This window comes from Protobothrops mucrosquamatus, unplaced genomic scaffold (genome assembly GCF_001527695.2).
Source record: "Protobothrops mucrosquamatus isolate PMUCROS unplaced genomic scaffold, P.Mucros_1.0 scaffold2570, whole genome shotgun sequence".
Taxonomy (NCBI): domain Eukaryota; kingdom Metazoa; phylum Chordata; class Lepidosauria; order Squamata; family Viperidae; genus Protobothrops; species Protobothrops mucrosquamatus.
Window position 1 is genome coordinate 42,115 of NW_015388628.1, and position 17,093 is coordinate 59,207.

Genomic DNA, 17,093 nt, shown 5'->3' on the forward strand with positions numbered 1-17,093 from the left:
TACAAAATACAAAAATACAAAAATACAAAAAAATAAACCCCGATAAAAGCCGAATTAAAACCAAATATTACCAGCTGTGTTTCCGATTAAAATACTTTTAAAATTATCCCTACCTAAAATCCTCCCTAGGTCAGGCCCGCTTGCTGAAAAAGCCATGTCTTGAGGGCGCGGCGGAAAGTAAGGAGATCCGGAATCATCCAGATCTCGGGGGGTAGTTCATTCCAGTCTATCATGCAGATGTTAAGCAAATCTAGCTTTACCCATTGACCTTTGTTATGGGAAGTCAGCTGGGAAGGTGACAAATAGGGATTGTGTGACTTTGGAATGCTGCAACCATCATAAATACATGCCAGTTGCCAAGCACTCAGTTCTGATTATGGGACTGTGGGGATGCTGCAATGTCTTTAAATGTGAGGTCATAAGTCATAAGTCACTTTTTTCAATGCTGTTGCAACTTTGAATGGTTATTAAACCAATGATTTAAGTTGAGGACTGCCTGTACAGTCAATGTAATTTTAAGAAGGGCTCAAACGGGTGACCGTTACTTATCAGAGCAAACCAGGTTTTTCTGTGCAGAGCTTCAAAAGGGGGAAGGGGTTGTTTTGTCAGAGTTTTGACCAAAATACCCCTGTTTCGGTCAATTGATCAAAGGACTTCTATCTTCTGCGACAAGAAAGGAGAGTTCCAGCCATCTTGCGGAGCCAATTTCTTGACATGGCTTACCTGAAAGGGTTGACATCAATTTTGAAAGTCTAACAGAGTTCTCTCTCCCTGCACCCTTCGTACGCAAGAGAGTCAAGGTGGGACAATCTTGAGTCTCTTTCTCACCCACTCCTCTCTTTCTGAGAGCTAAGCTGGTATTTACATAACCCTGAAGAAGGAATGCATGGGCTGTTATCTCAGTACACTTCTACATTAGGGAAAAAACTGCAGGAGAAATTTTCCCCACCGCCTTTTCTAGGACAGACAACTAGAAATGTCTGTCCTACTTAGTCCATGAGTTGGCTGTGGGATGGTCTCCATCCAAATGTACAGTCCATGAATTTCACCACACTCTCAAGTTTTGGAAGGACTCAAACACAACAGTGTAGAACAGGGGTCTTCAAACTTGCTCCTTTTATGACTTGTGGACTTCAACTCCCAGAATTCCTCAGCCAGCATGCCTGGCTGAGGAATTCTGGGAGTTGAAGTCCACAAGTCATAAAAGGGCCAAGTTTGAAGAGCCCTGGTGTAGAATGTTGATCTTACCCTGAGAGGATTTTCATTGAGATATGGAGGTTCTCCTTCTACCATTTCTATTGCCATGATTCCTAAAGACCAAATGTCCACTTTGGGGCCATATGCTTTCCTTGTGACCACTTCAGGAGCCATCCAGTAAGGCGTCCCCACCATTGTACTCCGCTTACTCTGTTCAGGAGTTATCTGAGCACAGAAGCCAAAATCAGCTGCAGGTAACAGAAAATAGAAATGATTACTGTAGAAACCATACTGGTCACAGAACATAGAATATAAAATAACAGGGTTGGAAGGGATCTTAGTGGTCTTCTAATCCAACCCCCTGCTCAAGCAGGAGAACCTATACCATTTCAGACAAGTGACTGTCCAGTCTCTTCTTAAAAACCTCCAGTGATGGAGCACCTACAACTTCTGGTGGCAAGCTGTTCCACTGGTTAATTGTTCTCACTGTCAGGAAATTTCTCCTTAGTTCCAGGTTGCTTTTCTCTTTGGTCAGTTTCCATCCATTGCTTCTTGTCCTGCCTTCTGGTGCTTTGGAGAATAGCTTGATTCCCTCTTCTTTGTGGCAACCCCTGAGATATTGGAACACAGCTATCATGTCCCCCCTCGTCCTTCTCTTCATTAGACTAGACATACCCAATTCCAACAGCTAACTGTAGTACCTACAGTTTGGAATAATCTGTCCTTTGGACTGAGGGTAGATTTCCCTTGCTTTGTCTTTATGAAAGATGTTGAAAACAGTTGTTCAAGACCCCTTGAGGCAGACCTGGGCATTTTATGGCCTCCTGGCCATATCCATCCCTTTGACTGTCTCTGTCCAGCCAGTGTGAAGTTAATCGGAAATTAGAAATCAAATGTGAACAATTGTATGCCATACATGCAATGGAGCTGAATAGCTCAGTTTATTGTCTATGGAGATTTTCAATCATCTAGGTCATGATTGTCCCAAAAGTGCTTTTTTCAAAAAAGCAACTGGACTTTCTTAGTTTATTTGCTTTGAAAACATTTCGCTTCTCACCCAAGAAGCTTCTTGGAATGAGAAGCAAAACGTTTTCAAAGAAAATAAACCAAGAAAGGAAAGTTGCTTTTTTGAAAAAAGCACCTTTGGGAGATTTCAGCCTATTAGTTCGGCCCTCCATAGAAGTCCCAGTTTCTCAGATGCCCCCTTGGGAAAATTAATTGCCCACACATGCCTTAAGGTGTTGCATGACGCCTAAAAGTAACGACTGCCCCGAAGTCTTTGATTTGATGATTTCTTATCTGTTAAATTTCTTTAAGCATGGTTGTTTTATTGTTTAATGCTTCATAAATGAACAACTGAAAGTATTATAAGTGTGGCGGTAATACATTTAGTAAAATAAATAATTCCCTTTGGGCACCAATTCCTATTGATACAGATACACTCATGTGTGTATCATTTTACATGTTGCCCGGCTTTTAAAAATGGAATTTAACTGCACCCTTTGCTGTCTTAAATTTCTTGGACTGATTCCAATATTCCCTTACAACTGTTCATTTCCACCATGTTTAGCCGTCCATTAAGCTCTGGAAATTGGTGCTACCAGCGCCTTAGTTAATTCTTTTATAGCTATATGATCTACTATTGTCATCGATTTCAGGGATGGATAAAACAGTGCAAAGCAATGATTTAACTAAATAAGAGATACAACAGCAAACATCAAGCAATATTAAATCAAGCTAGTCAATGAAATCCCAGTGCTTGAGCGAATCAGCAAGTCTTTCAAATCTATGGTAATAATATCCAGATGGCTGAAAGCAGGAAAGTCCATCCCATAATTCAGAGTGCCAGGCTGTAATGGGCAGAAGGAATAGGAAAAAGAGGACAGGAAAAAGAGCCACAACCAAGATGATGATGGTCAGAAGAAAGAAATCAAGAGTCCAGAGCAGAAATGTAATTTGAAAAAGCACCTTAGACATGATCTTCCCTACTTCTTTGGAAGATAAAGGAAGTTTCAGGCACAAGCAACAAAACAGCTCTGAGAATGGGTCAAATAGACTTCTTCATTGTTGATCACCAGTTTACAAGAATCTTGCCAGATTCTGAATTCCCGTGGGAATGGCAGACACAGACCTCAGGGTTTGACCTCAATGTTTCCTCCTCTGAATTGACTCTAAGCTTCTTTCAACCTCCTCTACTGGGGTCTCCTCTACTTCAGTCACTGGTTCCACCACAAGGGAGGGAGGGAGGAAGCATGTTCAAGCTTGTCAGACTGACGTCAGCCCTTAAAGGCAGACCAGACCAGGAAACCCAAGTTACGAACACTAATACTATTTTTATTGTACAATTACAATAAAAGAGCTTTTCAAGCCTGAATGAGCTTTTCCCCTCCTTCTCTTTATCTTCATGAGAACCAATGAGGGTGTCAGCTGCCACCTTATGCTTCCGTGTGCTTTGCTGTTATGCAGTGACAGACTGCCATGAACTGTGGGCAGGGGAATGAAAAGGGGAATGCTTTGGGGGGAAACGAAAGTAAGTGCTGTATCTCCTTGAGACGCTGCCTCAAGATCGCCCAGCTAGAAGGAGAGGACTGCATACCAAATTGCACTTAGACTGGCAGTTATAAAAACATCTTGCATGAACCTGATTGGTTACATTGGGGTGGGCAATGAGAGATAGTTAAGGGAGGAAAAAGTAGAACTTAGGAAATTTGGCATGCGATTCTCAGTTCTGGCTTTGCAATACTGCAATACATTTGATCTCTCTTAAACTACATTTTTCTCAACAAGTGGAGCCAAGGATCATTTCTATTTAAAGGTTTAGGTCAGTGGTGGCGAACCTATGGCACGGGTGCCAGAGGCGGCACTCAGAGCCCTCTCTGTGGGCACGCGCGCCGTCGTCCCAGTCCTAGGCCTTCACTGGGTTTTATAAAACCTTTTCGCTTTAGGCCTCCGCCGCCATGTACAAAAAAAAAGGTTCAATCAATCAGTTAATTTCAATTTCTCGCAGGGAAAAAAAAGACCTTGCAAAGTTGGAATTGATTGATTGAACTTTTTAGTCCCACCCAGTCTGCTGTTACCACCGCAGCCATGCCCACCCAATGGGCCACACTCAGCCAATGGGCCACATCCACTCGGCGCCCGACAATGCATAAGTGGGCTTTGGGTTGCAGTTTGGGCACTCGGTCTCTAAAAGGTTCGCCATCACTGGTTTAGGTTGTGGCAGGTCTAACAGAGTGTCCTGTCTGAGTCACTTTCTCAGGTTACTGCTCTGCCCCAGATTTCTTTTATCTGACCATTATCTTGATTGTGGCTCTTCCTCTCATTCCTCAAGATTAGTCCTTCTTCCCCTTACACAGATTCATGAAACACACAGTGGTAGACAATCTCCCTAAGTCCTTGAAGATATTCCTATAAAGATGATGAGATAAACCCAACTAAATCTGTCTTTCATGCTGTAACTTAACCGTAGAAGAAAAGATTATTTTTGGAAGGAGATTTTTTACCATCTTCTTCTCTGGGAGAAAGCAGTGGTTGTCAAGGCAGGATGGATAGACAGCACAATAGCAGAGAGGGTATACTTACTGAGTTTCACAGATCCGTCCATCCCAAGAAGTATGTTGTCACTCTTGATGTCTCTATGGATCACTTGGTTTGAATGCAAGAAATCCAATGCTTGCAGGCACTAACAACAGCAACAGTAACACAAGAACGTATTTTAAAAAGGGAAGAGTAGAAGTAAAGAGCAATGTTTTGACTTCACAGGAGAAGCAGAAGGCAGTACAACTTTCAAAATAATGGTGAATTGTGGATTACAAGGGGGAGTGAACAGTTCTGCTTAAGAATATATTTCAACTTTGTCCTAGGATCATTAACTTTCCTTTTCCTACCAGATGGAAAGTTACTTTCAAAGTTCTCCTCCACCACCACCACACAATTCTTCAATTTTATCCAATCATACATCCAAGCAGTTGCTAGGAGTCAACACGGACTTGAAGGCATAAATAAAAAAGAGAAAGCCGTGCATTCATTAATCATATGATTTCCTTGCCCTAAACTAGTTTTAAATGAACATCTAGTTTGGACACAATCACATATCAAAAATAGTACGACTGTGAGAAACTGACCAGGTTAATTGCAAGTGCCTTGAAAGTGATACCACACTGGAATAGAAACAGGTTCAGTAGAATCTTAATTTAATAAGTCAAGGAATTATTGTTTAAAAAGGGAAGATTTACTTCATCATAAAGATATCCACAGATATTCTGTTTTCTCAGCACAGTATCTCTTACCTCCCTGCAGACAGCTGCAATTTGTCCTTCATCCATGCACGTTTCTGTAACCACATCCGTCAAGGAACCCCCAGCCAAGTACTCCATTACGACCCAGAGTTCATCTCCAACAAGGTAACTGAAAAAAAAATTAAAAATAGGATGCATTCACACAGTTATAGTTTAAGACTTTGCAGCAAACCATTCTGAATTAAAACATTTCAGGATAAAATCTCTTGAAAGAGATTTAGAGTAATGTTGTAATGTTATTGTATCAATAAAGGCGCTTTCCAGAATAGGTAACAAGCATCTCACGGAAAACCAGTGTAAACTTTCCAACAATAAACCTTTGAAGGAATCTGGCAGGATTTTTTTCTGATTAATGCATTTTAGGAAAAGGTGCCAGTTTTCAGCTTATGAAAGTTTATGCCTTTTCCTAGAACGTGTTAAAATTTCCTTGTAATGTTTGCTACCACAGACCAACACCGCCATCCTCCTACAATGTTTGTAACAATAAAAGAAAACAGGAAAAAGTCACAAGAAAAAAAAGCAACACTCGGGATTACTTACCTATCTAAATAGTTCACGATGTTGGAATTCTTATTTTCCCTCATGACCAGAATTTCATTGATTATTAATTCCTTTTTGGGTTGTTGCTGGAGATTCATCTGCTTTATGGCCACCTGGAATGATATCAAAACAGGAGGGAGGGGGTGAGAAAAATCATACAATAATTGCGTAATAAACACCCGAAAGCGAGGGCTGGCAGATTAAGGCGATAGCAACATTAAAGTGTCAAGCTGCGAAGATCGCTGATGCTGTTTCAGCCATTATTGCTTCTTAGCTTGCCTACAAACTCGGGGGGGGGGGCAGGGGGAAGGAGTGGAATCTGTGGATTGCAGATGCCGGTGAGAACCAAGGTTACTCAGAGATTGTTTACAAGATCTGAAGACTTTCTCTCATAACAACTGTCCGAAGCTTAATTGGACAATGTGACCTGCACTATTAGGGCAGAGGAGTTTCTGTACTTTTAATATACTGATTTTGGTGTCAATTGGTCAGAGCTGGCTTCCCTTTCATCTATGCTGAAGTGGTGTACTCAATAAAGTTTTGCACTGGAGATTGGATCGCCTCAGCTGTGCTTACTGCGTTGGGTTTGTCAGTCGGAACCATGACATTAAGTTTATATTTAAACCACTTTGCATACAATATCGGATTGTTAAGCAACTAGGGGCTCCTCTCTCTTCTTCTCTGTTTTCTAGGCAGCATCTCTTACCCCCTTTCCCCCAAATCATTCTCACATTCCATCACAGGTATTGAAGACGTTATAATTCTCACATGCAGACATTGATCATTATAAACTATATCCTAACACCCTTTCTTTTCAACCTGGGTCATTCGGACCCACACCATAATTGTGAGAAAATGAATTATGACAGTTTTTCAGAGTTACGATGTTTACAGAATCCTCATGTGATCAAAATTCAAATGCTTGGCAACTGGTTCATATTTATGACTGTTGCCGTGTCCCAGGGTCATGTGGATCCCTTTTTGTGACCGTCTGACAAGCAAAGTCAATGGGGAAACCAGATTCACTTAACCACTGGATAATTTATTAACTGCAGTGATTCACTTAATAACTGAGGCAAGAAAGGTCATAAAATGGGGCAAAACTCACTTAACAAATGTCTCATTTAACAAAAAGTTTGGGCTCAACCGTACGTCGAGGACTATCTGTATTGAGATGACACAGCAGGTGTCAGGCTGTAGAAGGCCTGGCTGTGGGGGTCCTAAGGTAAGACGTTCTCCAAAATTAAGACATAATGCCTCTTTTGGAGGAAAAAAATAATATAAGACCTGGTCTTAATTTCGGGGAAACATGGTATATCTACTAGAATGAGTTCTACAAATGTTGCTGGAACTTGGCTCTGGGGCACCTATATCACATAGTACATAATATTTTATTCTCTTCTCTTTCGAGATCTTCTTCTCCCATGACTTGATATACTTTTTCATGAAATGAAATGCTGTTGTTTTTTTTAAAAAAAATTGATTGTACTAAATAAAGCATGGTCTGCTTTTCCATCACTGAAGTTGCCAATTCCTACCCTGAATTGGTGTGGATAAATTTTAACAATCTATCAGTGTTTAGATATTTATGGAGATTGGCACCTGAGGAAGTAAGTAAGTGAGGGAGGGAGGGAGGGAGGGAGGAAGGGAAGGTAGAGAAAAGGAAGGAAGGGAGAGAGGAAAGGAGAAAGAAAGGGTGGGAAGGAAGGAAAGAAGGAAGGAAGGAAGGAAGGAAGGAAGGAAGGAAGGAAGGAAGGAAGGAAGGAAGGAAGGAAGGAAGGAAGGAAGGAAGGAAGGAAGGAAGGAAGGAAAGCTAAGTTTTGTTGTATGTCTCAAAAAGTCTTTAGTTCACCTAGGACACAAGCAGAAAATGTATATGCACACCATGAACTGCATCATCAGATTAGTGGTCCAAACAATGAGAATCTTGGGCTGAGCATATTTCCACTTAGAATGCTCAGTGCTCAGTCCTCAAGGTTTCAAAGCATAATAACTCCGAAACAAAAGAAGCATCACACTCACCTCCTGCCCTGTAGCAATGTCTATTGCTGTATAAACAGTACCCGAAGCCCTAAGGAAAAATAACAACAGTTGAGATGTCAGACATCAGCCAGAGGACGAGACGAAGAATAACTTAATTGAGCATAATAACATGAGAAAGATCAACAGGCTGCCCAACGTAACATGATTATGAGAACCACATCTATCCAAGCATCTCTACATTGAATGGGGATGTTTGGAAGAACCTGAATCCTCTTTCCATGGGGTCCTTGATGCTCTCTGAGTGTGGTGGTTTTCCTGCACATGTCTTTAGTGCTAGAAGATCTGAATTCTCTTTCCTATTGGCCTATTTTCTCCTAGCCAAACTTTTACAGCCTCCAAGCATCAAGATAGGACAGTGTTTCCCAACCTTTTGCTGGCTGGAGAATTCTGGGAGTTGAAGTTCACACACCTTAAGGTTGCCACAGTTGAGAAACACTGGGATAGGATGTGTAAGGATGGGAATCATCAGCATACTGATAATATTGTCAGATGAGCTTCCCCAGAGCTTTCATGGAGTTGTCGAGCACAGGAGAGAGAGAAATGGCCCCAGTGGCATCCCACCTGTCAGAAGCTCACAGGATGACTTCTCATCTCCACAGACTCAAAGCATCCACCGAGGAAGGAGTGGAGCCTTTGCCCACGACGCTATAGATGGTCGAGTAAGATATCGTGGTTTGGGGTATCAAAGACTGCCTGGAAGCTCCAACAGGACATGGAGAGGCATTACCCATCCAGGTCCCAAGAACGATCATGTACGAAAGAATCAACAGGATCTTTCTGGCCCTGAATGCTGAATGGAAATACTTAGAAGGATGCACAATGAGGGAATAGGCCTGTATGATCTTTGAAATAAAAAATTAAATTTCAATGCCAATTACATTTCAGGAAAGCCAGGATATTTTGGGGGGAGGGGGGTCAGGCCTATGCATTCACATGGCCCTCAAGCAAAAAACTGAGTAAGTTACGTACAAACGGGTAAAATAATAATTGATTGAAATTGTAGTTTCTTGTCTCTATGTATATGATTATATATAATTATATACCTATGGAGACAAACACAAATACATATCTATACATGCACAAACACATATGCATACATGCATACACACAGGCATCCTCATTTTACAAGGAACCACAACTGGGACAACAATTCCCACTGCTAAGCAAAGAGGTTGTTTTGCCATGACCATTACGTGACTCACTATAGTTGTTAATGAATTGCATGGCCCTGGTGGCGCAGCAGTTAGAGGCTAACTCTGCCCACTGCCAGGAGTTCGATCCTCAAGGGCTCAAGATTGATTTAGCCTTCCATCCTTCCGAGGTCAGTAAAAGGAGGACCCAGATTGTTGGGGGCAAGATGCTGAATCTGTAAAGCACTGTGAAGTGGTATATAAGTCTAAGGGCTATTGCTATTGTTAAGCAAATCCAGCTTTCCTCATTGACTTTCCTTGTCAGAAGCCAGCCCTGGAGAAGGTTGCAAGTAGGAATCACATGACTCTGGGATAATGCAACTATGCAGCATAAACATGGCGGTTGCCAAATGCCCAAATTTTGATCACGTGACCGTGGGGATGCTGTGATGGTCATAAAGGTGAGAACTTGATTGCAAGTCCGTTTTTTCAGTGCCGCTGTAACTTTGAATAGTCACTAAATGAAAGTTTGTAAGCTAACTTACAAACACTCCCACATAACACGCAGAGTATAGTCCTCAAGTTACAAACATTTGGTTAGTGATTATTTAAAGTACACACACACACACACACACACACACACACACACAGAGTGAGTTGAATACTGGCAGGGAATGTATCCTATATTCTGTATATGTAAAGAACTTTCTACTACAATAGAGTAATAGACATTTGTTGTTGTTAATTGCGAAGTCGTGTCTGACCCACCGTGACCCCATGGACAACGTTCCTCCAGGCCTTCCTGTCCTCTACCATCTTCTGGAGTCCATTTAAGCTCACGCCTGCTGCTTCAGTGACTCCATCCAGCCACCTCATTCTCTGTCATCCCCTTCTTCTCTTGCCCTCCATCTTTCCCAGCATTAGGGCTCTTCTCCAGTGAGTCCTTCCTTCTCATTAGGTGGCCAAAGTGCTTGATACAATACATTTTCTCTCTCAGGCTTTTTAGTATCTAATGTCTATGGGCCTCACCGTTTAAAGATTGATATTATATTGTAGTTAGGCCCTGCTGTATTTTACTTGTGTGCAACTGACAGATTGGATGGCAAATGTGATTTCAATACAGATTTTGTTATTTATTATTTTATTTTAGAATTTTTAATGTTTTCAACTTGCTCTGGTCTTTGACTGTAATAAACACCGACTTGGCTACAGTTATAAATTACACACCTTACAAATAAACAAAACACAAATAAAATAAACAAAACGCAACGAGAAAACGAAGAAACGGACTTTAAGAAAGATACAAAAATAAGAACTTTTTTAACACCATACAACATATATATATCATATGACACCAATGTAATACATGAGGGTCCATATGTGTGTTATTGCCTTGATTGTTTGTTCTTGTTTAATTAAAGAAATAAAGCCTCTGAGAGGAAGCCCGTTGCAAGTTTCGCCCATCAACAGGGAGAGGGAAAACAGATGGTGCATATATAAATTTCTAGCCTTCTGATTTGTGTTATTTGTGTTAACAAATCCCACCGAGGGGTAATTTCAGATTGGAGTTGTGCTCCAGTATTTATTTAAAACACCGTAGGCTGCTTCAGAAATCCCAAAGCTTTTTGCAAGAAAATTCTGTGAGATCCATGAGCAATCCTAACCCCCAGGTGAAAGAAATCTTTCTCTTTCAGTTGATTTATTCCGTAGAACTAAAAGTACAATAATATCAGTAACGACTGCTAGAGATATCTGCTTTGCTCAACCCCAACAGAACCGGAATTGTTGAGTGCAATTAAGCCTATCGGTCCCCTCTGTTCACAGAGATTAACTGGTGATAGATAATTTCCATTGCATTTTAATCATTCTGTTCTCAACTTGGTCTTTCGATCCAATACAATATTTTCACTGGCAGGGAATGTATCATTTTAATATAAATGCAAATGGAAATGGGATTTTTGGTGACTAATAGGAGTGTTTAATCCAATTTGTTTACATAAAAAAATTAATTCAGTGTATTCAAGGCTGTCAGGGCAGAACCATGGCTCCTGAGCTTAGAGGAGTCTGATTTGTATATTTTATTTAGAAAAGCCTGTTTACATCCAGGCTGAAACTCTTGGGGGAACTAGAAAAAAGAGATTTACAGGCAAAGTAAATGCCTTTTGAGATTGATTTGCGCGTACGGTTCCCAGTCAGAATTTATCGCAACGTGGTCCATGGGAAAAGCTACAGCAAGAACTGCTCTGTGCATATTTTCAAGGGCACACAAGCTAAACACATTTATATTTCCATCCCATAAAGAAGGCGACGTCCTGCAGACACATTCTAGGATCAATGGGAGCATAGCTCTCCAGGCCAAAGGTAAGAACAGCCAGGTAGTTAGCACAATTCTTCCTTTCATGCAGCATGTTCCACACAGGGTGGCGTGAGGGTGTCAAAATCTGGAAAATGGCGGACAGGAAGTGATGGTTCAGATTCCCAGGGCACGGAATGGGACCATTTGCCACAGCCAATTCTCTGTAGTCCACCCCTTGCCATGGCCAACTTGCCTTCGACAACTCATGGTGGTCAACTTGCCATAGGACAATTCACTCTGGACAACTTCGTGTGGGATACCCACCCCTGTTTCTTCGACATTATTACCATTTTTGTCCATGGAAATCACGGAAAGAAACAGTGGTGGATAATATTTATCACGTTGAATTATCGCACATGGAATTGTCTGAGGCGAGTTGTCCCGGGGCAAAATGGCCACAGTGAGCTGGCCACAGCGAATTGTCCTACACCTCCCAGGACCGCAGCACAATACCCATCATTTCGCTGACCTTCCACCACAGATGCGTCTCCAGTAGACTTCATCTCTGGGATCCATTACAGAAAAGAAACACCCTTTGCACAACAGGACATTTTTAGAATGCTTCAATATAATCTGGAATGCAGGTAGTCTTCGACTTATGAGCACAATCCAGCCCAAAATTTCTGTCGCTAAGGGAGACAGCTGTTAAGTGAATCACTGCAGTTGTTAACATACTTACAACCATTTGTTTAGTGACCGCGGTTACAACGGCACTGAAAAAAGTGACTTATGACCGTTTTTCACATTGCAGCATCCCCACAGTCACATGATCAAAATTCAGATGCTTGGCAACTGACTCATACTTAGGATGGTCGCAGTGCCACGATCATCGCCACATGATCATCTTTTGCGACCTGCTAACAAGCAAAGTCCATGGGGAAGCCAGATTCACTTCACAATCGTGTTACTAACTTAACAACTGCAGTGATTCACTTAAACAGCTGTGGCAACACGTTCCTAAAATGGAACAAAACAACTGTCGTAGTGAGCAACAGAAATTTTGGCCTCCATTATCATCATAAATTGAGGTTTACCTGTATACCACGGGCATATTCTCTTAATAATGATCCCATTAATATTATGAAATATCCTTTTAAAATATTTCCCGATTTTATAAACCCTTTTGGAAGAGGGTTTAAATCTATCTATGTCATACTAAACACTTAGTAGTAATTTGGTTGTGGGGCCATGCTACTATTTTAGTGGTCCATAAAGCCTCCAGGTTATAAACAGTACATCTCTATACCAGGTAATATATGATGGTCCATGTTGAAGAAGACTTGATGATAAAAAGGAAATAGGAAGAAAGGAATACTAACCCTTGGCCAATTTTTTCAAACCGTGTGTATTTCTTCTTCGGGTCTCCAACACTCACAATACTTCCTAAAATAAATAAGAAAAATAGACCTTGGTTAAAACAGACATTAAAAAGGCCTAGACAAAAGATGGTACACAATTCCCAAATAATTTTGGAAAAAAAAGAAAAGTTGGCTATTGTCAGAAATTCTTAGTCTGGAGAACAATAAGAATTAAATATTAAGGTGAGATTCAGTAAAAAACAGATCAGTTGTAACAAAACTTCCAAAACGAAGAAAAAGGCTAACAGTGTCACCCAATAGTCTAAAATGGCAAAATATTTATTTGGGTGCCACCTTTCAAATTTTGGAAAAGAAGAATTAGGACCGCACAATGCTTCAGTTTCAAAATCTGCACTTTTGGAATCAAATCTGAAGACCTGTAAAGTTTTAGATAAATAGCACTTCCTATAAGCTTGGTTTAAAAAAAAAACTACATTGTGTAAGTGATAAATCATTCCTTCTTCTCTGGCTGATGGATTAATATAACAAAGATATCTTATACGAAGTGCAAATCAAACTTGCTATTCCAATTTTTTTCTACACTGAGTATTTTCCCTATCAGTCTAGAATATAAACAGTTTCAGAAGGGATTCATAATTTGCTTCTCCCTAAATTTCCAAGGGCCCACTGCTTCTCCTTCAAATAATAATAATAAAAAACAATAACCATTCAATCTCATGAATTCACAAAATCTCTTGAAATTTCCACACTCCTACGAGATCTGGCAAGTTGAAACCTATCATTCCATTTTCCATTTTTGCTTGAGAGCTTCTGTCAGCTTTGGCAATGGGAATTATCGCAGTATTTTTGCAGACCAGCTCGTGAAGTATCGAAGAATAGAATAGGAAAGTCAGAAGGACTATAAACCTTGTGCCATCTGGTTAATTGCACGTCCAATGCAGACACCATGTGCAGCAGTGGTTGGGACAGATAATGCAATTCAACAAGGTAAAATTTGTTAAACTTGTTTGGTTCATCTATTTTTCCTTCTATAAGCGCACAAATATGGAGAGAGAGAGAGAGAGAGAGAGAGAGAGAGAGAGAGAGAGAGAGAGAGAGAGAGAGAGAGAGAGAAGGAAAAAAAGAAAGAAAGAAAGAAAGAAAGAAGAAAGAAAGAAAGAAAGAAAGAAAGAAAGAAAGAAAGAAAGAAAGAAAGAAAGAAAGAAAGAAAGAAAGAAAGAAAGAAAGAAAGAAAGAAAGAAAGAGAAAGAATACACCAGGTCCGAATATATCAATATTTCAATATCAAAATTTCAACAGCAAGTAATTTAGTTGAACACCAAAAATTGTATTATAATCTTTATACCTCTGAGTATCGTTTTCCTTCATCCCTTCCAGTAACTAATAATCAGAGAATATCCTTCTTCCCACCCCTCTTTTTATATCCAGTACTCTAAGGTATTAAACAATAACTAAATTATCTTAAATTAGATAAGTGTATTGAAATAACACAATGTATCAAGATTTATACTAACATAATAAAAGGGGGGGGAGATGTAAGAAGCGTCCCTTTTCTTTTACGGGTTATTACCAGCCATGATCATTTATTCGTCATTATCCGACATCACTGATTTCAGAAAAGAATTAACAATGATTTTGAAGAGAAACAGAGTCCCATAATATCTTTATAAAAATGGGTGGAAGAAAACAATGGAGATATCAGAAAATGTGGCTAACAAAGGAAAGAGGTATTGCCTAGATTGTTTTTTAAAAAAATCTTAATTCATCCTTAATTCTTTTCCTAATTAACCAGAGAGATATCTGTTAAGTTATCCAGGCTTCAAAAGCATGACAGAAATTTCAAGCAAGTTTTCCATCTCTGATTCAAAGCTGGCTCAAAGGAAAACCTTTGAGCGTGGTAATCAAGTGCCTATTACATTATTAAAGAAAGAGAAATGAAAGTCGACAATAATCAAGCAAGCAAAATGAGTTTAAAGATTCAGGGCAGGGAATCAGATCAAACTGAGCTTCATTAATAACGCTGCTCAGCCATAAATGTTTTGTTTCACAATATTGCAGCAAAATATCTGGCATATGGGTTGTTCCTATTGGCTTTAGTTTTTTACTTATGTTATACACTACAGAGTTGGCTGGAATGGAGAGGGAGGGAGGGAGGGAGGGAGGAAGGAAGGAAGGAAGGAAGGAAGGAAGGAAGGAAGGAAGGAAGGAAGGAAGGAAGGAAGGCTATGTTTTTTTAAAAAAAGGAGCAAACAAAATTAGAACTCAAAACCCTAATGGCTCATAGATATTTTGTGCAGTGATATGAAGCAGACAGTGGTCTGGAAAGGCCTAGTTTTATAATCGTCTATGGAGATTCTCAGTCATCCAGGTCAGAGGTCCCCAACCTTTCTGGCACCAGGGACAGGTTCCGGGGAGAAAGATTTTCCACGGATTGGAGAGTGCATGGTTTTGTGTGCTGCCTGCATCCCATGGATGGGGCTTTGCTTCTTTGTGCGGATCGGTTACTGGCATGCCGCGGCCTGGTACCAGTCCACGGACCAGGGGTTGGGAACCCCTGATCCAGGTCATAGTTATCCCAAAGATGTTTTTCCATGAGGCAACTGGACTTTCTTGTTTTTCTTTGAAGACGTTTCGCTTCTTGGATGAGAAGCAAAACATCTTCAACGAAAAACAAGAAAATCCAGTTGCCTTGTGGAAAAGCATCTTTGGGATAACTAGTTTTATAATCATTTCCAACTTCAAACAAGCAACATATAAATTCAGTTATGGTCCTTTTGCTGTACATTTCCAGCAGTTGGTAGTTAGGAAAAAATATCTTTCTAAACATGGAGATGCCATTTTGAAAGCTGGGTAGCCGTTCAAAATACATCACCTACACATTTTGAATCAGGATGTCTGGCCGTCATAAGCCCATCAAGTTATTTCAGTGATGCCCACATTCTAACATTGGACAAAAGTCTACTCTCATAACAGCACATGCATATTTAGTGTGTGTTAAGCACATGTAATTTTTGTACACACTTACCATGGAGTATTTTATATCCTGCTTTTTTCACACAATGGGACTTCTGGCCAATCTAGCTGAGGTTGTTAAGTTGCAACTCAATGGTTGCATTAAATGCAACGTTCTTCACCTGGTTCTTTAATTAAGTCATTTCCTTAATTCATGTAATGGTCTGAGCCATAAACTTTCTGAAGAGCTTTGCAAAAATAGAAATTATTTCACCAAAAGTAAAAGAATTCCCTGTGGATTTTACTCCGTTGCTTGTTACTGGCTGTAGTAGGCTGTGCTTATCTCTGTTTCAAGGCCATGGAGCCAACGCTGTCCGAAGACATTTCTGCGGTCATGTGGCCAGCATGATGTCACAGAGTGCTGTTACCTTCCCACCGAAGTGGTACCTATTGATCTACTCGCATTTGCATGCTTTAGAGCTGCTAGGTTGGCAGGAGCTGAGGTGAGGACGGGAGCTCACCCCATCATGTGGCGCTCGGGTCTCAAACCTACAACATTTTAACCACTGAGCCACTGTGCCACCCTAACCAAAAGTAAGCTTGATCCTTATTATGTTATGTGAGAACGCAGATGTTAGATCCTAGCCTAGCCTCATGTAGTTTACCACGTTAATGACAATCTAACATGTCACTGTAATCAGAAGACCTTAACAGTACTCATGGCTGCTTTTCTCAAGGTTTCATTCTTTCTGTCACCTTCCTAACTCCGTTATGCGATTGTGTCAACAAACAAGACTGCAACAAGAGGGGGAGAGAAATACTCACTTAATTTCTCTAGAATCTCTTCATCAGTCATCTTGGATTTCTTCCGTTGCCGATCTGTGTTTCTGTACAAAGTGCTCGTGTTTGAATTTTCAGGCTGGGGGATGGTGGACTCTTTCACTGAGGCTGGTGAAGCCACAGGCTCTATCACTGAACGAGTGTAAATCTGAAACAAAGAAACAAAGAGCGGAGATTGGTGGACCTCTCCCTAACAAATCCTGGATGACTTGTCTTCCAGATGACAACCAATGGCCTTCTTGCCCTTCCACAAATACTCCATGCCTTTTCAAACATTTAATTTATCCTTTGGGTGAGCAGGGAATGGATTTCAAGACTTCTAAGAGGCCTTTCCATTTATGACCAAATGCCGGAGGAAGAAGCCCTCTCCCGTCTTTTCATGCATTGACAAAATGTTGGCATTGCCAAATCAAAGACT

General features: G+C 40.6%; 1 protein-coding gene across 1 annotated transcript in view; it reads right to left on the bottom strand.

Moving 5' to 3' along the window:
• Positions 1-17,093, bottom strand: part of LOC107295917 (serine/threonine-protein kinase PAK 3) — a 35,504-nt gene that overhangs the window by 3,374 nt on the left and 15,037 nt on the right. The window contains exons 6-12 of the mRNA XM_015825252.1: positions 16,661-16,823; positions 12,884-12,947; positions 8,058-8,106; positions 6,036-6,148; positions 5,487-5,604; positions 4,780-4,879; positions 1,249-1,445 (exon numbers count right to left, since the gene is read on the bottom strand). Of these exons, the coding sequence (XP_015680738.1) occupies positions 1,249-1,445; positions 4,780-4,879; positions 5,487-5,604; positions 6,036-6,148; positions 8,058-8,106; positions 12,884-12,947; positions 16,661-16,823 (804 nt within the window). The remainder of the gene's footprint in view (positions 1-1,248; positions 1,446-4,779; positions 4,880-5,486; positions 5,605-6,035; positions 6,149-8,057; positions 8,107-12,883; positions 12,948-16,660; positions 16,824-17,093) is intronic.